We start from the raw sequence: 25,408 nt of genomic DNA, 5'->3' as shown, positions 1-25,408 counted from the left end.
TGTTCAAAAAACAACACAACAAAAGACTATCTCTTGTGGCTTGTGTCAAAAATATTTTAAAATGGAGGCTTTTCCCTGGTCTACTCCACTTGTCAACTCCACATAAAAGATGAAAACAGATTTCTGTTGTCAACTTTCTCACTTCAGGAAGGCAGGAGCCACTTTGAAGAAAAAAAATTAGGCATTCAAAGCTAGCAAAAAAGTGAGAGGGGTTTGTTTGTGTGTGTGTGTGTGTGTTTGGTTTGCTGTCTGCATCTATGTAATGCTCCAGTGCATGTCCAGCCTCATGAGTTTACACATAAATTATAAATTAATTGAAAGCCGATATGACAAATGGTTTTGCATTATGAATGCTTGGAGGTTTATGAAACATCAACAGTGATGGCTTTATGCCTGCAAATGTACTCTGGCACACACCAAAAGCCTTTGCTTAGGGAAAATAGAAATGTTCTCTTCTGTGGTCATTGCTTTGATGAGTTTTTTTCCCTTCCATGAGGAAATAGTGTTTACCATTGGCAATGAAGAAACTGTCTGTGGAGAAAAGAAATGCGTCCTTAGCATGTCATAGGAAAACCACCGGGTTCACTGGGTTTTCCCAGGGAGAATCATGCAATGCAAATTGGTGACTATTACATTTTCACAGAAATTTTTAGTATAAATATTGGTCTAGTTGAAGACTTAGGTTTCTGGACTCTATAATCAACACATACTAAGAAAGAGTAAAATACTTTGGTGTCTAGAGCAGGTGAGTTAACTGTTCTTCTAAGAACAGAAAGGCATGAATTTGTGACCTGGTTCAGCCCATACTAGGTGTGTGACCTTGAACAAGTCAACTCCTTCCTGAATCTCTTGTTCTTTACTTCTAAGATGAGATGGTTAAACTACATGATCCTTGCTTGAGGTCTATTCCAGCTCTAAACATTTAAAATATGATCTAAGAATGTTTTTTAATGTCTCTCTATATATTGGCAGTGTCTTGATTCATTTATTCATGAGGAAATAGCAGATCTTTTCCCTTTACCTACCTGACCAGTGTTGTGAATATTTTAGCTTACTGGACAAAGGTGCCACATACATGCGGTCATTAAAATGGAAAGACAGGGCACTGTTATCTGGAATGTTTCAGATAAGAGGCTCATTATCATCTGCACAGACTGGAGATGTGAGAGTGTTGTCATGAGTACAGGAAGAAATTCTCAGCACATTTGGATGCTAAATATTGGAAGACACGTGGGCACTGAGGTTAAAGACAATACACCTCCACAGATGGCAGCAAAGACGCTGGGACCGGGCTTTGTGGTGGGAACAAAATAGGTCAAAGGTGTCCTCCTTATAGACCTTCTGTGACTCATAGTTTCTCACCCGTCTCCTATAGCAACAAAAGGACTGTTCTTCAGAGTAGTTTAGCTTTAATTGCATGAAATTAGTTGTTTTAATGACGTATATTTACAGTGCTGTGTTTCAGGTATATAGCAACGTCAATCAGTTACACACATATACATTCTTTTTCAGATTCTTTTCCATTACAATTTATTACAATATACTGGCTATAGCAGTAGTTAAATACATATACAAGAGCTGGTGATGACGAATCTGAAACCAGAGGTTTGATGGCTACTCATGTCTGTGTAACTGCCACGGCAAGTAGGACTGTGGTCCAAACGGTAATTTTTAAGTCAGCTTTTAGGACCTTGGAAGAAAATGTGCTGTTGTAACTATGTTCAAAAGTCGGGAGGGTTATTTTCTCAACCTAGACAACAAAGGTATAAAATCTATAATGTATTGCGAGCACATTGTCCCCCTGACAAAATGCTCCTCACGTCTTTCCTTCCTAGTTACACCACCAGCACCACCTTATCTTTATGGCTTTTCCTGGTTCTTCATCTCACTCTGACCTTTATTGAATCCCAACAGCATTGCATTAGTACTTAGGATTAGCTTCTAGGTGTTCTTCTTACTATTTACTTCTTACTATATCTAACTTTGCCTACTTAGACATCCTGGAAATTAAGGTTCCTTGTAACTTTGATATTCTTGCGAGCACTTAGTGTGGTACTTTTCTGTGTCAGTGTGGTGGATATTTACTGGTTCATCCTCCAGCTCAGAAGTAACCTCCTCTTCAAGGCAGGAGCCAGATCTATAGAGGTGGACTGTTAGCAACTACGTCCTAATGTGTCTCCACAACAAAATGAGTCAGCTGAAGTTCAGAGTTTGTTCTTTGGCATTTGGAATCTTACTGGCAAGACAGATTTTGTCTCTTTCTTTAGGGAGACTTTATGTGAAAGAAAATATGATCAAAGGACATATTTCCTGCATGTGGGTGAGGGAAACAGAAGAAGCTGGCCTATACAGGGGAAAGAATGAAGGCAGCCCAGAGAAAAACACAAAGATGAGTGTTTCAGAGAGGATGTTGGGAAATCTCTATAGTGTTCCTGTTTCAGGTAACAGTTCTCTATGTTTTAAAATTTTTAAACTTTTTTTGTTGTTGAAATATTGTTAGTTTATGGTATACAGCAAAGTGATTCAGATATACATACACATATTGTATATTCTTTTTCAGATTCTTTTCCATTATAGGATATTATAAGATACTGAATATGGTTCTCTGTGCTACACAGTAGGTCCCTGTTGTTTATTTATAGTAGGTTGTATCTGTTAATCCCAAACTCCTAATTTAGCTCCCCACCTCCTTTCTCCTTCACTGTAAGTGTGTTTTCTGTGTCTGTGAGTCTGTTTCTGTTCTGTAAATAAGTTCAATTGTATTCTTTTTTTAGATCCCACATACAAGTGATATCATACGGCATTTGTCTTTCCATGTCTTGACTTTCTTCAGATAACAGTTCTTGTACCACACCTGCATGGGTGGCCTTTGGCTCTATATAAGTAAATAATTTATAAGAAATACATTTATAGTAGGTGATTTATAATAAACTCTCTGGTTTTCCTTACGCAAAGTCTAGGGGCTGTAGGTTACTTAATATAGCCAATCTAATGTAAATACGACTCATGCCTGTGATAGTATAACAATAATGCTGACTTCAGTGCCTGTTAAATGAATCATATCCATGTACATTTGCCATCTCAGAAAATGGTGAAATGAAGATTGGAGGGTCATGCTCTGTAATATAGTACCCTAAACCAATAATGTTTCTCAAATTGCAGTCTTCATAGCACATGTATCAAAGTCACCTGACATGCTCTGTTAAAAAGGACATTCCCTGGCAGAAAATATTTTCAAATCTTGTATCTAATAAGGAGTTAGTATCCAAGATATATAAAGAACTCATACAGCTCAATAGCAAAAATGCAATCTGATTTAAAAATAGTCAGAGGAACCAAATAGACAGTTTTCCATGTCCAGTAGGTACATAAAAAAGTGTTCAGCATCACTGATCATCAGAGAAATGCAAATCAAAGACAATGAGAGAGCACCTCACACCTGTTAGAATGGCTGCCATCAAAAAGATGAGAATTAAGTGCTGGTTAAGGATGGGGAGAACAAGGAACTCTTGTGCACTATTGGTAGGAAAGTAAGTTTGTGTAGCTACTATGGAAAACAGTATGTAGTTTACTCAAAAAATTGAAAATAGAACTACCATATGATCTGGTAATTCTACTTCTGGATATATATCCACAGGAAATGAAATCACTATCTCAAAAATACGTCTGCAACTCCCATGTTCACTGCAGTATTATGTATAATAACCAAGACATAGAAACACCCTAAGTGCCCATAGATGGATAAATGGGTACAGAAAATGTATATTATATTATTAGTACACAATATTATTTTAATCTTAAAAAAGAAGAAAATTCTGCCATGTGGAACAACATGAATGGACCTTGAGGACATAGGCACTATGCTGAATACAGTAAGCCAGACAGAAAAAGACAAATACTGTATGACCTCACTTATGTGGCATCAGGGGGGAAAAAAAACAAAAACAAAAACTGATAGAAGAGATCGGTGGCTGCCAGAGGCTTAGGGTGGAGGATGTAGGAAGGGATTGAACGTGGTCAAGAAGTAAAAGCTTCCATTTACAATTGACCCTTGAACAATGCAGGAGTTAATACACATATAATTTATATTTGGCATTTACTACTGAAAAATGTCCGTGTATAGGTGGACTTGTGCAGTTCAAACCTATGTTATTCAAGGGTTAACTGTATAAGATAAATAAGTCCTGGGGATGTAGTATACAACATGGTGACTGTAGTTAACAGTACTGTGTTGTATATGTGAAAGTTGCTAAGAGAGTAGATCTTGTGAGTTCTTAACCACAAGAAAAAAGAATTATAACTATCTGAGGTGATACACTGTAACTAAATTTATTATGGTAATCATTTTGCATTATACAGATATCAAATCATTACATTGTATGACTTAAAGTAATACAATGTTAAATTTCAATTATGTCTCAATAAAACTGGGGAAAAAGAAATAAAATGGACATTCCTAATAGCCTTGGCTGAAGTAATGAACCAGAATTTCTGAAGTTGGAACCAGGAATTTGAATTTCAATTAAACTTCCATATAATCCATATATAGGCATTAGCTCAGACTTAATTTGGCAAGACCTACATTTTCTCTAAATCGGTCTAAACATTCACCAGCCTGATGTACTGATTTGGACATTGATACTAGCTTTAAGGACGACTTTGTTCCCTGCATTCTAGATGCCATCCTCAAATTCTGGCTACTTAAATTCTAGTAGGACTTTTCAGTCTTACAGCAGAAAATAAAAACAAAGTATTTGTAAAGATCTTCAAGACAGAGTTATACTAATTTCTCAGATTCCTTCTTCTAGGTGTCATTGAACCCAATGTCAGAGTCCCATTTTCTTTAAAGGAAACCTCTCACATAATCTAATAATACTCTGCTACAGTTTAAACCTACGTCCTCCTGTTCTGACCTCAGGATCAGTGCAAATAGGTTTCATGGCTATAACTTCTGTTTTAGTCTTAGAATCAAAATAATAAATTTAGCATCACCCGTCTTGGGAGATGTTAGTAAACATTCTTCCATAGTGATTATGCCAAAATAATTACATGTTTGAATGTGACTTGTCTTTCCTCCATTTTTTTCATTGAAAGCTGGTCAAAAATCTATTCAAATTTATATGGAAGATAATAATGTAAAAAAAAAATTTTTCCCCCCAGTGTGTTGTTTCATGGCCCAAAATATTACGTAGAGGTCTTTATTCTATTATCACAGATGAGTACAACACTTAAATACCCCCTTCATGGCTGTTAAAGCACAGTAGAGTCAATTCATGCCCCGGGAGCTTTAATCACAGATCATCATCATGATAAACGTGAAGTCAGTGTGGGCTATCATGTCAACGGCTACTGGGGGACTTCTTAATGGTAGCGCTGCCAGCATGCAGTTCCTAACTACTTTCAAGGAGCACTTCTAACCTAATGGCTAAATGAGTATCATTAGAGTACCTTTACATGTAGCATTTCGGGAGAAAATCTGTATTTAAAGGAGGCCAGTTATTGTAGTCAATGCACAAAACTGAGGTTGCTTGAATGATTACAAATATTGTCAGTGATTTGAAGTCATAAGGGTAAAGAGTGAATTAACAGCTTACTAACAGGATGAGCTATTTATTGCATTTTAATTTTTTGTGACCTGTCATATCATTCATAATCTCAAAGTTTTACAGTGGGGACATGAAGAAAATATCACAGAAAAATGCTAAGAAGACTCAGGATAATAATAAGGAGCAGATAGGAGGGGTGAAAGATTCTGGTTAGTGACAAGATTCTGGTTGGTGAGAACTCTTCACTATGAGTTTTTATGTTGCCCCAAATGGCATTCGTCATATGCCTTGTTTTCTTTTTAAAATTCAATTTTCAGCCTCAAACCATAAACTACAGAAACTGTTTTAAAGAATACTGCAAAACTTAAAAAGAGCCTTTATGACTAAGAGGAAGAACAGGAAAGACATAAGAAGCAGACTATTTCGAAAAAAAGACAGTTCACAATCCACTGTGAGTTTCCTAAAGTTGAAAATGTTCCCCTAAATGCTTGGAACAGAATAAAGGAAATTGTAACTTAACCAGTGAGCTAACAAGATCCCTTTTGTGTTCTATCAAATATCTGACCAAGTTGTTAGAGTATGTAAATTGAATAAGAGGTTATCCAGCTCCTGAGGGTGAAGGCACACAGGGCTGAAGATGTGTTTTGCTTAGCCAGCACAGTAATTCAACATAATCAAAACTGGAAGACTTAAAGAGTTTACAAAGTAAATATCCAGATTGCCACAGGCCTCTTTGCTTCATGTTCTGTTACAGGGAGTTCCTTCATAAAGCTGATATCCCTGTAGACACCTGAGGTTAGGGTTCCTCTTAAAGTTTCTAACTGAATGTGATAGGGCAAAATGGTAGAGACTGAGGGATCATCCAGTGCATCAGCCTCATTTCAGGTTGTTAGAACAGAAACCAAAAGAGGTTAACAGGAATGCTTTAAGACCTCAATTAAGTAAATCAGTAGAAACTTTGTGGTAGAATTTGGACTGTTCCAAACAACGTTTTGTTACTTGGCACAACCATAAGCTTTTATTTCGATATTTTAATCTTATGCTAAGGTAAACTTGATCTAAAAGAAAAATGATGGTCCAGTTATCATTATGTATGAATTGGTTTCACTACAGGTCCCTGTTTCTGAGGAATACCAGAAATAGCCAGTGTTACAGCTTTCTGCTTGATAAATGCCACAATATCCTAAATGCTTGCACATATATAAAGATTTTTCATTGCCTTTCATCAAGAATTCACACAAAACCATTAAGGATTCTGAAATTTTAAGATACCATTCAGGTCACCATTTTTGCTTCCAAAATAGGCAACCTTCTGGGAACATAATACCTTAATATTAGCTCTAACATTATTTTAGACTGAAGGGTCAAATCATGAATATGTACTTAATAATTATATTTTTCAGGCTATGCAAAACTGACAAATACCGAGAAATCTGCTTATTCCCTATACTGTCTCTTTTTCAATGAGGATTCTCACCATAGATCAGTGTATTTGGCACATAGAATCCTCAGAAGCTTATCCATTCAGTATATTCTATGAACTTGAAACCAGAAAAGAGGAATCAACTTCATTAAGTTATGCTGAATGAATGTAAAGAATTCAGCACCTTTAAATGTGCAACCACTAAGTTAAATGTACAGGGATTTTTAAGTTGGCTATTCGTTAGAAACTCTTGTATCAGATGCAGAGTCATATTTAAAAGAAAAAGAACTGATGAGTTAGTTTTTAAGAGTGTGGTCAAAAAGAAGAGGGGGACAATTCTTGAAAGTACAGTCAAGTATAAACACACTGAATTACCTCGTATTCCTGGGAAAACTTCAAGTTGTCATTTGCTTTCAACCTTTCAATGTGATCTGCGAGTTCCAGGATAGGTATTGGAGGATGGCTAGCCATACCTATTAAAAGGAAAGAATAGAGACACTTGAAAACAAATGTAAATGACGCTAACTACTCCAAAATACAGAGAATAGTATAGTTAGAAATGGCCTGAAAAGACGTGAGTAGTAAAGATGTTTAATGTGAGGAAGCAGGCAGATAGTTTGGTTACTCAAAGCAGGACATGCTCTGGAAGGACGAATTTTGTAGCCAAATGAAAAGTCACCAAGCATAATCCCCAAACTAACAACATTCCTAGTGTGAAAGAAAGCGTTACTGTGCTATGAATCAATGCGGTTAGCTAGCAGAGAAAACTGACAGTCAGGCTTGATGTCAACTTCTGCTTTGAGTAATGACTGTTATGTCATTTCAAACTCCTTCTCCTGCACTGTGTGAAATGGAAATTGTGTGGAATTAAATGGTGTAAAGTGAACTAAGAAAACAGACACTGAGAAAGGCCTAAAAGGGAAAGAGTAGTAGCTTGATAGGAAACATAAAGTGACTTATGCGTAATCAAGGAAAACTAACTTGAAGAATGAAGGTTACCAGGGTAACCGGAATCATCTGAACCTGCAAAGGAAATGATGGTGTAAATAAAAATAGAATGAATTTGTTAAAAAAAAAAATGAAATGGATCGTCTGATAGTTTTTTAAAGGACTAATAAAAATGCTGCAGGTTTTTACAGGATTCACTATACATTGTGACTAGATTAAGATCGCTTTAAAATTTCACAAACCTGTAGGTGACTGACATTCACATGCAAACGTGTACACAAAGAATGACATGCACCACAGCTCATAGACGATAATCACTGACGACAAAAACCAGACACCAAACTGAGTTTCAAAAATGGTTCCACTAGTAGCAGATTGTAGACGTTGGGGTTGCAGCCTTCTCCTGGACATTTATCAATGGCCACACTGACAATTTGTGGTATTTTGCCCCAGGTCCCCATTAGTCAACCCCTAGCAAACCTACAATCTACTTCAGGTGTAAACATCTTTGTCTACTAATGGGAAATGAAGCAGGAAAGGGAGCAAATGGTCTAAGAAGGAAAAAGACGGTGCAAAAAGAGAGCAGTGGCAGGGGGTGGTGCATCTTAGTTCAGTCTGCCAGCTGAGGATGTATTAGAGTCACAGATTCTACTAAAAATAGTCCACCACTAATTATGGTGATTCCTGTGTCTTTCCAATGGTTTCTCACTTTTCGTATGATCTGCATTTTCTTTCTTTCTGAAAAATTTTCAAGAGCACCATGAGAGAGCATTGCTGACTCATGTCTTACAAGATGGATGCGAATTCCAGCTGACTAGAAAAATCTGAACTAGCATGCCCCTAGGGAAGCCTCTGAAGTAGAAAAAGAATGAGGGAGGGGCTCAAACTGGAAGCCATGTAGACATTTTGCTGTCTCTGGGACTCTTGAGGTTTTTAAGCTGTGGGATGTGACCATTACATCAGTACAACATCTAATTACTTTATGGGCATTTTAGAAATTGTGCCATTATTGAAAGTCACCCAGTGAGCTCCTTTATCTCAAATGCCAAATTATAGATGGTTTGGTAAGTTCAGTAAAAAAACTACTTTGCCTCTTCCAAACAATTATTTTAGTGCTGTGTTGTGTGTGATACGTGGTATTTAGCATTTATGGTTATGAAAGTCTGCTTCTAGTCAGCTAAAGTCTTAATGGAAGATTCAATAAAAATGAGTCGGCTTGGAAGTAGAAACTCTTTGTTGGTGATACAATTATACATTTGGAGCTAAATGTTGGAACCCATTTCTGGAACTTTTCCCAATAGATGGTAGAATTGAACTCATTTACATTCTGTGGAAAGAGTAGGTGGGTGACAGTGATCTAAAGTGATCTTATCCAGATGAGGCACCCCCAATGACAAGAATGGAAATGGAAATGCACAGAAGACTCCAGGCTTATCTGGAAATGGGATGATGTGGACATCCAATACAGTGCTTTAACAGAGAAAATAATAGAGACAAAGATGTTTAGACCTTTTCGAGCGAATCGTGGGAGAGAGTTATTATCATATATGGACTGAGTGGTGGTTTGGCTAGAGAGGGAAGACACTGAGCCAATCAGGGAGGCGTAGGGGACTGAATTACTGCTCAAAGCTGCAAAAAGTAAAGCCAGTTGGAGATGGGAAAAGTATTAGTATAACAATAGTAGAAGACCATCATAATCAACCAAAGATGCGATCAACATAATTTACTTCTGGCATGCACTGGCACGTGGTCTGGAAGTGTTACTTTGGAAACTAGTTAACAGAGAAATCCCAGTAAAACTGGAGTAATCCATTACATTCTAATGCAGGACGTGTATATGTCACATACAAAGATACCATGGCATTTAAGAGTTATTATTTAAGACTTGTCAGTATTACACCAAAGTTCTAGGACAAGTAAAAATGGCAGAACTGATGTTTCATAGAAAAGGGAGGAAAGCTTGTGGGAATCTGATTGTACAGGAGAAGAAATCCTGAACTAGTATGCCAAATATGAATTCTACTTCTAGGGCTGCCATCTACTAATAGGGACAGATCTCTTGTTATCAAGCACCTAAACGTCTTTATCTGTAAAATAAAAATGTGGCGCTAAGTAAATTCTGGAGTCACTTCCTTCTTTGTAACTCCTTTCTACTTCAAGCAGATAGGATTTCTGAGCAGAGAAGGGTCTCCTGGATGTAGTTCATATGTAAAGGTTTTAAAAGTTAATATGTCTTTTCTTAGAGAGGTGGGGAGTATTTACATTCTATAAAATAGAAAATGCAGCTGAACTGCCAACTTTTTGAAGTAACTTTAATACAGTTTTCTTTAGCTAACCAAATTATTATACATTATTAAATGTATAAATGTTAACGTAAAAAATATGCTAAAGAATAAACCTGGGATGAAAGTCCTCTAAACATGAAACTCTTACATATTTATTTTTATTATTACTTTTTAATTTAAGTATAGTTTATTTTCAGTGTTGTGTTATTTTCCGGTATAGAGCAAAGTGATTCAGTTAGGTATGTGTGTATATATATATATTCTTTTTCATTTTCTTTTCCCTTACGCTTATTTATTAGACGATATTAAATGTAAGTCCCTGTGTCAGATAGTAGGGCCTTGTTGTTTATTTAGTTTATATATAGTAGTTTATAGTGCTAATTCCAAACTCCTAATTTTCACACCCCCTCTTCCCCTTTGGTCACTGTAAGTTTCTTTTCTATGGCTGTGAGTCCGCTCCTGTTTTGTAAATAAGTTCTTGTGTCATATTTTAGATTCTACATGTAAGTGATATCATATGATATTTGTATTTCTCTGAGTTATTTCACTTAATGTGATAATCTCTAGGTCCATCTATGTTGCTGCAAATGGCATTATTTTATTCTTTTTAATGGCTGAGCAGTACTCCATTGTGTGTACACACACACACACACACACACAAACATTCCACATCTTCTTTATTCATTCCTCTTTCAGTAGAGATTTAGGTTGCTTCCATGTCTTGGCTATTATAAATAGTGCTGCTATGAACCCTGGGGTGCATGCATCTTACCAGTTAGAGTTGTCTCTCCATATATGCCTGTAGTGGGATTGCTGGATCATTTAGTAACTCTATTTTTATTTTTTGAAGGAATCTCCATACTATTTTCCACAGTGACTGCACCGATTTACATTCCCATCAAGAGTGTACTCCGAGAGTTCCCTTTTCTCTACACTCTCTCCAGCATTTATTACTTAATGTGAAATTCTTGAGCTTGTATCAGAAATAATCGCCAAGGGTCTACTGCAAAATACTGTTACATAATTCCCCTAAAACTTCTTTATTGTCCAGTATGGAAAAAAACTTGATAGGTTATAATTAAGCATGTTAAAATCTGAATGAGAAATCTAAGGAAACTATGAACTTGATATAATATAGTATCTTTTCAGTCTTTGGCAACCTGGCCATTGCTCACAGTCTGCAAACCAACATTTTTATTTGAAGAATATTTTCACATTAGCACCATTAGCATCTTTTGAAGTGACTTAAAATTCCTTCTTTCTAGGCTGCACACCTGACCGTTTAACTCAGAATACCCTGGGTATGGTAACCAGACATTGATACTTTTAAAGTTCCCTAGTAATGAGTCTCAGTCTTATGGGCATGTTTTGGGGGTCTTGTAAATTCATTTTTTTCATTCACAAATGATATCAGAATTTATGAGAATGAGATGAGCTTTCTCCTGGTGATACCGTTGAATCTGCTGTGATCTCCATTAGCAAGCTTTAGTGCTTTAGTCACTATTAGCAGCAAAGAAGTTAAAGTACAGCTCACAGCTGATGAGGACTTGCCAGGGTCATGACCTCATCAGTTCAAAACTACAAATGCACAACATAAATGTATTTTAAAGGCACACATTGTATCTGAGCAGTTCTTCACTTTGAAGCTATGATAGCCACAATATACACTGTCAACATGAAAAATGACAGATGTAGTCCCTGAAATCTGCCTTAGACTGGAGGAAGAAACATGATGATGAGTTTTAATAGGGAACATATTTGTGCCAGTAACCTCATGGTGGTGTCCTTAGAAGACATACAACTTTAAAATCATGGCATTTTAGGCTGATAATGTGGCTTAGAGATTACTTCGTCTAGCATTTTCATTTTATACAAGAGGGCTCTGAAGTCTAGAAAAGTTAAGTGACTTACTTGTATGTGTTAGCTCATCTAGTAAATAGCAAAATCATAAGTGGTTTTGGCATCTTTCTACTGTTTTGTTTCTAGAATGAAAGTTAAGATCCTTAAAGCAGGGGGGCAAGGTTGCCTAGGTAAATGACTGAAGAAAACCGGGTGTTGAAAAGCAAACACTCTGAAAGGAAATGTATTCCTCCCCATTTCTGTGCAACACGCAGCCTCTTAGGGCTGTCTTTCATTTCTCTATTTTCGGTAGAGGCTCAGGAAAGAGAAATATTTTCCTGTTACACGAAAAATAATAAGCTTGGAATGAATGGCAAGTAACATTCAGTGTCAATGTCAGGGTCATCTTTAGGGCTGATGTAGACTGTGGAGAACTTCCAGAGGGTGAAAAGCTCTAGCAGATATCTTCCAAGGAGTACTGCAGAGCCAAGAGGGTGAGACTTTCCAGGTTTTCAATAGCAACTGAAAATCCAGATAATTATGTGACTTTCTCCTGTTTTCACTATAGACTAATAATTTTGGTGAAAGTCAGTGGTGGTCCAAGCAAAGATCTTTGCATGCCACATTTGGCTAACAAGATAGTGATTTCTATTTTAAAAGAGCAAAAAGTTCCTTTTGTGTGTGAATTAAAATCAAAGAAGGTTGAGAGTGACAGGTAGCATGCTGGTGTCCACAAGGCATTGGGCAAGACACTGAGCATTGTGAGTGGGATGGGAGTGTATACTTCTCCCGTGATTGACCCCCTGTGGATTTATCTTCCGCTCCCATCCCCTATTAATTCCACGAGTTAGGAAAAGTAAGCTCAGAGGGGTAAAAGGACTTGATCAGGATCAACTTTATCAGTAAAACTATGGCTGTGCCGGGGGTTTGATCCCAGATCTTGTCAACTGTCATTTAGCGAACTTCTTATTTTGCCATGCTGTCTCTTAAATGATCGAACACCCCTGGGAGAATGGTGCCATTTACATAAATATGGGCCTGTGAAATTGTTTGGGATATTTATGCAGTAACAAGATCTCAGAAACTATCCTCAGTTTGAGAAAACGTATCAGTAATGTACTAGCTTCATTTAGAAGGTATGTCTGTGAGGGAGGTGGGGAACAGGTAAAGGGTGCTCATACACACATCCGTGTTTTTTAAGATATTTCTTACCAAATATTGTGAGCTTCCATGAAAATATTTTGAATGTATACCTTTAGTTCATGCTAAAATTTTTTCTTGCCAAACAGCTCTACGGTTTTTAAGAAAACCTAATTTACCATGTATGGCTTTTCAAAGATTCTGTTTCAATAAATCAGTAATCTAACCAACAGTATGCTTCAAAGGTTTTTTTTACTTATAGAGGAATGTTTATCAAATACTTGCTTTATTTTTTAACTTCACATTAAATGCCAATAGGCTGTATACAGTTTAGAGCAGTTTTGTTAAGTAGAGGTTTTGAGGTCACTATAGTGATGGAACATCTATTAGGTGATTTTTTTCTGTTACTATCTACGTATGTTGACTCAGTAATACTCTCTTCATAGTTTTCTTTTCCAACAAATTATGCAAATTACGATAAAGGCTGGAGAACAGGTTGTGGTCACGGAACAGGGAGAAACTGATTTGTTCATCAAATCAAAAGTACCTACCTGACTTAATAAATCATAGATACTTAATTTATAAAATGTTTGTCAGCTTTTAACATAATTTATGCACTACTTAGAATAACCTGAATAACTACAAATAATCTGTTTATAATCTGTCTCACAAATGAATGGTGAATTACTGACAGAAGAGAACAGTGATTTGTATGGTATAATTGCCTCTTGGTAAAACAACGACAGTTTAACTTAATCCATGACAAGGATCATCATTAAGGAAAAGATACTCCAAGAATGCTTTTTTAGGCAAGCCCTAAATAGCATAATTAAAAATAGTTTTTATGTAGGATTTCTCAAAATACGAAATTTGAATAAACCATGTTCTTTTATGTTAGAAATTTATCATTTAGATTCAATGAACCAATTTTTTTTTAATGTAACATAAAAGGACACATCTGGTGTGGTGTTGTTAATCTAGGTCATATGCCTAAGTTACCTACAATAGAAAATAAAATATGAAGATGAGAGAAATATAGAAACTGATCTTGGTAGCATTGATCGAGTTAACACTATCAGTGCATCAGAAGAGATGGCTCAAGAGCTTTCAAAATCACTCAGCTGTTGTGCAGACATTTCTGCTGCTGATAGTGCTATTTCTGATACTTGAACTTTTTATGAGTTTTTGTTTTTCACAGCCCATCAATCACCTATCATCCATGTGTGCTTTAGGGCAAAACCTATCAAGGTCACCCACGAAATAAATACCAGGTCTTTATGTTGTAACATCTGATCATTAGTTTTTAAATCTCTTTTCCTAAAAGGTACAAGTTTAAACATCAGAATTTCATTTTTACTTGAAGTTTGTTTTTTGTTTTGTTTTGTTTTTGAGGGGGGAGAACTGAGGGTTTTGAGCAAGGGGTATAGATACTGCAGGAAAGAATTTTGCAGGAAAAAAATGTTCTAATGGAAACTGACAGATCAACCAAAGTGGGTTGGCTGGGGGGAGACTTTTGCTGGTACAGAGGAAGGTGGTGACTAGAAGACCATATGGCACCATTAGTTACATGCTCCCTTACACCTTTTAATGCTACAAAGAAAGCTAATTTGTATAAGATGTTAAACTTCTAAATTTGCTTTGTTGGAGAAAGTAGAAATAGGCACACATACCAGTCATTTCTTTGGTTTTCTTATAAATTACCATCAGTTGGCAAAATTATAATTATCTTAGTCATTTTGGCCAGTTCTTGAGGCCATAGCTCAGAGGGGCTAATCTGTATGTAAAGGCTTTTACGGTATTTCAAAAATACCTCTAATTGGCAGTCTCTATCAAAATGGTAAATGTGCCTACCCTAGGACTCTGCAGTCATACTTCCAGGTGTCTGTCATTCAGAAGTGGCAACAATGGTAAGAAGAGTAGAGCTCAGTAGTGCTCATTACTATGTTGTTTGTAATAGGAAAACAGGAAATAACTTAGCCTCCGTTAATAAGAATTGAGCTGATAGGTTTTGTAACATCTGTAGAAAACAGTGCCATCAATACTATCAGCTGTTAAAAAAGAGACAAAACCTAATACACTAACTTGGAAAAAGGTCTGTGTATATACAGGTTAAATGTTAGGACAGTTGATGTATATGCACCTGTCTGTACACTTGTTATATATTTTATCATTTAAAGAACTGTATATACATATGAAAAAAGTCTGGAAGGATATGCATTGAGCTCTATATGGTAGACATTTTGGAGAGTCAAACTGGAGTGTTATAGGAAATCTATTTTTATCTTAAATATGTCAAAGGAAGAAAAATAACAAGGTGAGGGTAATTTTTCTTTTTTTTTTTGCGTTTTACAAACTTGTGAAAATTTTCAAACACATGCAAAATTTTAATAATATTTAATGCACTACTGTATCGCTATAACCTATGTATAATTGTTAAAAAGCTTATTTTCTACTTATAAAAAATTTCCTCAGTAACCATGTGCTGCTTTTATAATTAAGAAACACTGATGAAATAAAATAACTTGGATTTTTTTTGAACTGGAAATTTTTTTGAAAAGAAAAAAGGAAAAACTTTTTCCCAACCTTGGCAAATGGACACAGTTTACCTTTTTAAATTTTTTTAAATATGTAACTCATCTGTCATCCATCCTAACGCATACCCAGTTGCCACTGTCCACATGTGTAAGGCTTAAGAGAGGTTTCATTAAAAGCATCTTTTATAAGTGAATATTTTTTCCCTTCCTGGACAGATCTTAAAGACTTGTAAAAATTGATCGGCAGTTAATTCTAGACAATTCTTCTACTACATCTCCCTCCTTTACTCATTTTGTCCATTTTGTTCTGTTCCACTTGAGGTGGTAAGTCTTGCCTTAGCTAAATGATCCTTTCTTACATACCTGGCTCTCTCCGTTACATTTCTAAGTCACTGGTGACACAAGCAATGCTGTTTTAATTGACAAATCCCACACCAGTTCTTACTGTCCCTGTTAAAACCAGTAATTGATGACTTTACTCTTGTAAACCATATTCTCTTAAGAGATTAGGTAGTTCAGGTTCTCACAAATACGGTTTGGCTGTACACTGCCATCCGAACCTCAATAGACAGATAAATATATTCATGGAAAATATCTACAAGCAGAGGTGCCTGCTCTTAATCGGGAAAGTATGAGCCTTCCTCATCCTGTTCAGATGCCTGAACACAGTGTTTCACAAACAGAGAAACTTGGTGATTATCCAGAATTTGGCAAGTGTGCTAAAGCAATGTTCCTCTCCACATCCAACAACCTCACAAAGATGGTTATTGTGAAAACAAAAGACTTCTCTGTTTTCACTTTGTGCCTTAGCTGAGTAGTAGGGGACAGAATTATGACCTTTTCCTTTTCCTGACCCAGAGACAGAGGTGTTCGTGGTACTGCAGTGTAGTAAAGAATTCTTTGAAGTACTTAATGTCAGAATACTGTAGTTATATGAAATGCAGAATTATGTTTCAGTATCTTTTGAATATAAGGCAGAATTCAGGGGATAAAACGTGTGACTCCTTAAACCTAGACTCTCCAACAAGAATAAGTAACTTAAAATATAAATAGATGTTTTTCAATTACAAGATAGTATTTTTTTAAGGAAAGTAGAACTAAGAATTAGTGTATTAAGCAGTGTGCTTCCTTTACTTTCTCAAAGACCTACAGAATTTCAAATGGTAATGTTAGTGTGACATTTTACCATCCACAGTAAACCCATCAGAATTGGAAATCAGTTTACTTTCATGAACAAGTTCTGTTAGGGGCTGGTTATATAAATCACAGGTTTCTGATTTCATTAAAAATCATGGATTATTAATTTCCTACTTAAGCATACCGTTGATCAACATTGTCAAATTTTATAATAGTTGTGGATAATTTTACACTCAAAACATGGTGTATATAAAAGTACATTGTAGGAAGTGAAGGATAAATAGTTTAAAATCCAAAACCATACGTACAGCTATCACTTCCTGTGTAACACCTGAAAAGGTTTTTTTTAGAGTTAAAAGGATCATTTTATTTTATCATCCAGGAAAGTCCTTGATTATTTGTGAGTCAGGGAGGAGGAGAAAGTACAACAAGGTTACTTGGTTAATAGGCTCAACCTCTTGTGCTCTCATCTTACTGGCAAGTAGGTAAAGTGAAACTTACAGCCACTGGCTGGAATCTGTACTGGCTGAAGCAAATGGCAACGTTTCTATGAATTTCACATTAACAGTTGAGTCTGCTTTCTTTAAAAATTGGTCAAATTTCCAGGACAACAGGTTGCATCATAGAGCTTGGGAGGCACAGTCTATTTCAACAAATCAAGCTTAAGTAGACTGCTTATCCTGAGCTGAAGGGCACAGCATAATGACGCCTCAGTGAACAGACATGCCAGGATCTTGGGGACAATTTCTCCTGTTCTATTCTCTTCCTTTACTAAATCACCTCTCTCCTTTTTACTCAGTTTGCCCACTTTATTCCATTATCGATTTGAGGTGGTGAGTCTAATCTTACATACCTAGGTCCCCATTTTAATTTGGTAATGCCGTTGGTGACAACAAGCAATGTCCCTTCAGTTGTAACCTTCATTCTCCTTTCAGGTGACTTATTCAGAATTTTGCAGGTTCTCTCTATAAATGAATCTAATATTCCCACATACACTGTGAAAATGAGATTGTTAATAGAATTCTTGGATTTGTCTATATTTGCACAACTCCCCACAAAAGTGAGAGAAACTTGAACATGGAGGGTGTCTTAGTTGAAGGCATTTTTATTTCCCTGCTGGTAGCCACTGGCATTCAGCTAATAATCCTTTCTTTACAATTCCCATTCACGTGTTTATGCCTGGAAACATTCTCTGTTGTTGCTGGAGGTGGTGGTAAGGGACAGAAATCCCACTGGCTCTCTTCTGTAGGGGCTACCTTTGTCTTTATAGTCAAACCTGTACTATGCTTCTGTCTCTGTGAGAAGGCCCAGGTTGTTTTCAGCTAATCACTCTTTACATAGAAGCCAAAGGAGATGGGGCAGGGCTGAGCAGCAAAGTACTGAGAAACATATCGATTTTCCCCATTTCTGCTGTGTGCTGCTCTTGTAAAGGGTGTTAAGACCACATACACAGGAAGTCACGTAGCAGCTAATTTCTTTGGCTTTACTCTGTACATTGTTCAGCCAAACTGAAAAGTTCATGAATTCCTGGTCCATTATAAAGAAGGTGCTTGCAGTCTAAAGTGGTCAGTACACTGCTATTTCAAAGGTGCGCAACTGAGAGGGTTTACTACTCAATCCATATGAAGTTGTCTTAATGGAGCCCTTAGAGGGCGATTCAACAGGGAGCATCCAAGGGACCACAGTGATCCTGGAGGTCTACACAAGTTTGTTCAGTCATCGTGCACATGTTCATAGTCTCCATTTATCAGCCTTAAAAAAAAATTTCCATACAGATTTTTAGCCACATAAAAATTTTCTTTTACCTTTAATGTTGATAAAGATATATCTTTGCTTTAAAAAAAAAAAACTCATTTGAGAGAATTTTAAATAACATCCCACTCTATGATGATTTGAATAGCCACAGTGAAAATGCCAGGCATTTCTCTTTACTGAATAGTTACTAGTTACTATGGCATATCTATAAAGTAAAAGAAAAAAATATATACTAAATATAATAAACCATGTATTTTCAGGTCAAAGCAATTCACTGCAAATGTGTAGTTTAATAAATCTTCACTGTCCCAACACTGAGTTAGAACATGTGACACGCAAAAAACTTACCAACAATTTGGGGTACAATTCTACTGTCAAATTGTAATCAAATAGACTTCTTAGATCAGCTCTTAGACTTTACATTATCAGTAGGTATAAAGACAGTGTCACTCACTTCTAGTTTTTAGCTCTATCATGCATTATTTGGCATAAACAAGATTTAGGTGAAAGAAAGCAAAACAGAGCTAGCCTTCGATTGACAATACTGCACAAAATGCCCTTCAGCAGGAATATTTTTCCTCTGTTGAAGCACTTAATCTTCTTAAATATTTTAAGAAATAACCATGCTTTTCTTATTCTCAGTCACTTTATGCATCTCCCCAATTAAGAAACCTAAATTGGTCAATGAGATTTAGTATAGGTAATAATTTAAGAGATACAAATATTTGCCTCATTTTATTTTTCTCCTCCCTCCCCCTTTCTTTCAAAGTAACACAGACACAAATTAATAGGGAAATAGGGAAAAAATATATTCTTTCCCAATGGGATGAATGAGATGACATTCATCCATCCATCCATTCATTTGCTTTATAAAATGAGAAACTGAATTCTGTCCAAATAGGTGTCCTTGAAAATAAAACTGCTAAGCTAAGCTCATAAAAATGGTAGTCTTAAAAGATGATAGTATTTTCAAAATTTGAAGGAAAATTAATTTTTTTTTTCTTTTCCACCCCACCTCAGTTTTACACAGAGAACATAAATTCCTTTCAAGGCAGATGTTTTGGCGGGTCTCAATAATCGTAAAGTAAAAGACAACACTTGTTTGAAATAAAGTGGTGTATTCACCCCTCGAGGCAGTTATCAATGGGGCTATAAAACTTTCGGTCATACTGTGTTATGGACAAGATGAGTCATGCATCTTACCTGGTGTTTGGAAATTAAGGCGCCTTAGTTCTACTGGGTCTGTGGGATGGTGTGAAGGGACCTCCTTACTGTTTGGTATGCTGCTTTTTCTAGAGTCGGACTCTGCCCTCTTCCTATAGGGGAAGAATAAAAATTTAAGAATAAGTCAACCACAAAAAATGAAACAGATTACAAAAGCTGAGAGTCATGCCCCACCCCCTACACCCCCAGTTTGTAGTTTTAAAACTTTGACCTTTGTGACCTATTTTTTTGTCTCTTGGTCTACAATGTTTCCTGAGGTCTGAAAATTTTAAGTGGATCATCTCAAAGTCTTCCTTCAGCTCTAGAAGTAAATAGTTCAGTGACTCTGCCTTTAGACTTAAGGAGGTGTTGGTGAGAGATGTCTGAAGTACTGTTCAGCTTTTCTCCCTTATCCACTAGTTCTGTTTGTGAGGAACAGGATAGAGTCACCTTAGGAACCAATAGTAAAGATTGCGGTTACCACTGGAAAAAGCTCAGACCACTGAGCCTCAAGCTGAACAGCCAAACCCGCCTCCCTCCTTTGCCCTTTCTAAGTATACATGACTGGTGGCTACAAAGTGCATCTGCATAGGATTTGCCCATAAGGCAGATAAATACAGTAAGTGCATTTCTAAGATTCCAAGTTAGCCTAGTACCTGGGAGGATATTTAGGACCTCATAAAACAAACATCTTTCTTTTACAAATACCAAGGAAAAAAATAGTTTTGGCTGTTTAGCGTCAAGCTGTCTGTGATTAGTATTTTGTTAAAGTCAGTCACAGGAAAAATAACTTCACCTAGTGGGTAGTCCCACTCTCCCAAAGATCATTCAAGGCATATGAACCATTAACAGTGCCTTATTATAAGTAATTTGTTACACCATTCAGTTTATCTTTGGTTTAATTACTATCTACCAGTTTTATTAAATGTCCTTGCTTAAGGTGTCATGTGTAATTTAAATAAATGTCTATGCAAGAAATGGCAGGGTTTTTTCCATAAGATTTCTTTATCCATTTTTCCCCCAAACATAAATAATCACAGAGTGGTATCTAGCTATTTTAAGGTTGAATTAGATTAAAAACTACTTCACTGTTTAAAAAGGCCTCCATCTGTTCTTTATTCCAAATATGGATTCTAGCCATCTCCAGGCTGGAATCATAATCCTAGCATCTCACCCCTGCCCAAAACAAATGCATTCTAATTGGGGAAGGGGTGCAACAGTGTTGGGGAGCTTTCCCTTGCTCTTTTGGATATGACTGTGGTATAACTCATCAGTGTTGCTGTGGTAATGGGCTTGCATTCAGTGCCACCCTGGTCATTCCATGGTTAGCCAGAGGGCTCCTGTTACATAGCCTTTCTTTCCATCTCTGCTCATCTGTATAGGATAAAACCAACCAGGGGATGAGGGAAAGATTGACGCAAAGGGAAAGTACACTTGATGTGCTCAAGTGCAATGCCTTTGACACAACATCCTCAATAGAATGAGATTTTTTGGGTGAGTCATGTTAGACACCTTGCTCTTTCAGAACCTTGGATTAACCTGTCTCAAGATTTCCTGTTTCTACCCGAAAAGTGTCAGGTATAGCCTTAGGCTAGAACATGCTGCCAAACCATTCTATCAATCAGAGGAAAGCAGTGAATTGGAGGCGTGCCGCAGATAGTGGCAGCTTGAGCTATTTGGAGTGAAAAGTGAGGAGGAAAGGGAAAGAAGAGATGGAGGGCTGGTGAGAAAGATAGGAGAAGGAAGAGAGAAAGGGGCTCAGAAGACCATGCGGAAGAAGGATATGATGACGACTTTCATTGTAGATAAATATCCCTGTGTTTATGCTGTGGGTGTTTGCCTCATGATACAGAGATACATTTTACCAGTGACGATGAAGAATTTAAATGGGTTAATGAAACACTGAATGTGGCCAGTAAATCAGTCCCCCGTGTTACAAACAAGTGGTTGGCCTTCTCACTGGAAGTGATCCCGGTGTCCCTTCTCAGGTTTTGGTCTTTTCACACAATTTGGCACAGATACACTTCTTTACTGATGTGTCAGACCCAATGACTAAAACCTGGATTTTTATCTCTGCAAAATGGCTCTGCAGTCTTTCTTGGAGGATTATGGAAACTGTGTGTAGAAATGGGCAAGGACACTTGTGCTCTCGCAGGTGTTGTGGGACATCCTCTTTCTCTTCTTTTTCATTGAGGCCAGGCTGAGTGACAGTAAGTAGGAGATAAAGAAAAGGATATTCTCTAAAAATGTTTAGTCAGTGTCTCCAGTGCCAGGAAAGTTGAAAATCACATCGTGTTGTCTCGTGAGTCTTTGAAAACCCAGAGCATGGGACTAAAATTACAGTTTATACTGGTACTAAGTGGGAGGGGTGACCTGATATTTAATAACTAACTTCTCCCTCACTTAATCTGTTCAAATAAAATAATCTCCAAGAAACCAGATTCCAAAAATCCTAGGAAAATCAGCTGTTTAAATTTTGTTTTGTTTCATTTGGTTTTGATGATCACAACATGGGCACGTCTGGATGCCCACACTCTTTTAGCACATTTTTTTTTAAACAGAAATGTGCTAAAATGGTTGTTTTCTAACGAAGAATTTCTAAGGAAGGTTTGCAAGATGCAAAGTTTGGTCATCATCAGTAACAACTGTAATGTTTAAAAGCTGAATTTACTGTTGCAAAGTATTAACTGGCACACAGTGGTCTAAAATAAGGCCCAACAGGAACATAAAGAGTAAGTACCCCCCCCCCCCATGGGTAGGTTTTCAGAAATCACAGTATTCTCATTTTCAACTAGAAAAAAAGCAACAGATAGTGACTAGAAAGAGATAATTTTTGCCTTGCTATGTTATTTTTTCTATTAGGATTATAGAGCCTAGGGTAAGTTTATTTCTCTCAGTGAGAAGTATTTACCATGTACAGGGGGTATATGGGTAAAAAGGAAATAGAAGATCACATAGCATTTCAGATATGGCGGAAGCTGCTAATACACATATATGTGTATGTTTGGGGTGTGAATAATGTACAACAAAAATGCTACTCTGTGGTCTGAGTGGGGTTTTATTTTCTCTTAGTCTCATCTGGCTCTTTTCTACAGGTAAACTGGGGAGCAAAAACAAACGGAAATTGTCTGGAAGATCATATCTATTTGGAACAAAGATATTCAGACAGATGGGAACAGACTTTTGGAAGAAATATATTAATTGGAATATTAATATTTCAAAGAAATCGGTTTAAACACTGTAACCTCCCCTCTGCCACTACTGATGTGTATCTTCTTGGGTAAGTCAACTACAAACCTTCTCAGTTTCCTCACTTATGAAACAGGGGAGGGAGGCTTGAAGACGGTATCCAGCTTTTGGCCTAACTCATCTTAACAGAGTAAGAAGGTAATGATGGAATTGTGAGATGTGGACAGCGTTATAATAAGAACATAGATCTCTGAGCGTATTAAGTGGGTTCAGAGTGTTTTGCTGTTTTGCCAAAAAAAAAAGACAAAACAAAAAACTGTTTTGTGTTTTTCTGCAGGATTAGTGGCAAGCACACCTTCTCAGAGGTAGTCAGTCTCCTGTCAGTGAAAGTGTAATGGAGCTTGCTGACCAGAGCTGAGTAACATTAGGGAAGATAACACAGCAGTGATTTTCAAACCTCACTGTGCATCAGATTCACCTAAGAAGGCTTTTTAAACTGCAGGCTACTAGACCGACCCCCAGAACTTCTTATTCAGCAGGTCTGAGGTCGGAGGGCCAAGAATTTGTAATTCTGTCAAGTTCCTAGATGGTGCTGACACTGTTGCTACTTGTCCAGGGACCAATGATTGAAAACCACCCGACTGAAACATTGGGAGGAAGACAGGTTAGATGAGCATTGAGGTTCTTTTCTTAGTTTAGTTAGAATTAGGAATTCATGTCTATCCAAATGGATAGATACATAAATATACTGGTATGAGCAAGACAGCTGAAAGCTTAGATTGGATAAATAAGCAGGATAAGGTGGTATTATTATTATTATTATTATTATTATTATTATTATTAGCAGCTGGAAGACAATAGAAAATAATGTGGAATTAAAAGTTTTCACTAAGGCATTGCCATCAATATTAGCAGTGAAAATGCTAGTATTCATATATAAGATGTCTTGAGATCAAATTCCGAGTAAAAACAAACAAAACAAAACCAGAATGGCTTACATTAACACATACAGATTCTCATTTAACGAGAGACTGGTTTTACTACCTTCTAAATTTAGCTTTATATAAAATAGATTATCTATCTATCTATATATATATTTTACATATCTTAGGCTTTGTCCATCTTCCACTTTGTTAATTGCATCTTTTATATTCCAATCTCCACCCTTACCCCCTCAATACCTTCAAAGTCTGCCCATATCTTTTCTGTACTGAGCATTCAAGGGGTTTGTTTTCTATTCCTCACCTGTCAGGTTTACTGCTCCATTTTAATGCAGCAAAAAAAGAGAAAGAAAGGCTAAATGTTAGTTGGCCAATGGTTACAACCAAGATTTAACAGTGCTCACAACCAGGGACATATAGCTGACACATATTAGAAAATGACAGCATATCAAAATATTCGAAGGTCTCTAATCATGAAGCAAACGGAGGACATGAGGGTACATGGCTAACTGAAGCATTTGTGTTTGTGTGTTAATGTCAGCTTCACTTCTGTTCATCAACCTACAAAACACCGCCACAATTACATCCCAGCAAGTGTTTGATGGTAGAGATGTAATTTAATTTTTATGAAACATGCCATGAGAAAACGACTAATGTACTTAATGGGAATATAACATTATTCCATATAAGAAATTTGGTTCGTTTAAATTAGTCTTCAGTTAAGAGGTACATTATTCCTTTAATGATACAAAATACCTGCAAATTGCACTGACTGCACAAAAATGTGCGCAGTTGTATAATACGCCACAAGGTAATAAAGTGGCAGAAATGATTTCTTGAAACACCTTTAGATAGGTGACCATAAATCTTTATTTCCAATAAAAGATTAAAATACATTTTCAGTTTTGGAAAATATAATACTCATCATTTTAAATCTACAGAGCATGACCCATCTATATAGCTGCACTAATCTGGAAAAATATTTTACTACCAGCCATAGACATGACAGGTATTTTCCTAGTCAAAGAGGCACCGCTGTCTGTGAACACATCCAGCCCATGCTCACAGACACTTTTGCCCGTTATAATATGTGGATTGATTAAATAACCATGTTCTTTGTGCAGTGTATATCCTTTACCTGAAAAGAATTCCTCTAACCAATCTTCATGTTGAGGCAAATTGCAAAGTATTTAGTGAGTTCTTAGTTGCAAAAATAAAGGTACCACATGTACCTCAAAGCCATTAAGATATATACCCATGTAGCTAGAGTATCTGGCTTGAATGTAATCCAGTTCATTTCTTTTTAAAAATACAAAGTCTACATTTAAATGGTACAAATACACACATACAGAGTGAATAATGAAAATGATATCAAACACACTTTAATTCTTTTTATTATTAATTTTAAAGTGATTTACTTGGTGGTTCCATGTTTTTGAAAAGTCTTACATATGTTTCTAACTTGCTT

The 25,408-nt window shown here is 36.6% G+C and overlaps 1 protein-coding gene across 18 annotated transcripts in view; it reads right to left on the bottom strand.

Annotated features, from left to right (window-relative positions):
* Positions 1–25,408, bottom strand: part of PTPRD (protein tyrosine phosphatase receptor type D) — a 1,875,536-nt gene that overhangs the window by 99,852 nt on the left and 1,750,276 nt on the right. For 11 of the 18 annotated variants that reach the window (XM_074361573.1, XM_074361575.1, XM_074361574.1 and 8 more), the window contains 3 exons: positions 19,811–19,923; positions 7,951–7,992; positions 7,345–7,442 (listed from right to left, as the gene is read on the bottom strand). In XM_074361573.1, the coding sequence (XP_074217674.1) occupies positions 7,345–7,442; positions 7,951–7,992; positions 19,811–19,923 (253 nt within the window). The remainder of the gene's footprint in view (positions 1–7,344; positions 7,443–7,950; positions 7,993–19,810; positions 19,924–25,408) is intronic. The other 7 variants (XM_074361585.1, XM_074361582.1, XM_074361584.1 and 4 more) reach the window with 1 other exon arrangement.

The sequence above is a fragment of the Camelus bactrianus genome, chromosome 4 (genome assembly GCF_048773025.1).
Source record: "Camelus bactrianus isolate YW-2024 breed Bactrian camel chromosome 4, ASM4877302v1, whole genome shotgun sequence".
Taxonomy (NCBI): domain Eukaryota; kingdom Metazoa; phylum Chordata; class Mammalia; order Artiodactyla; family Camelidae; genus Camelus; species Camelus bactrianus.
This window is presented reverse-complemented; position numbering and strand designations above follow the sequence as displayed.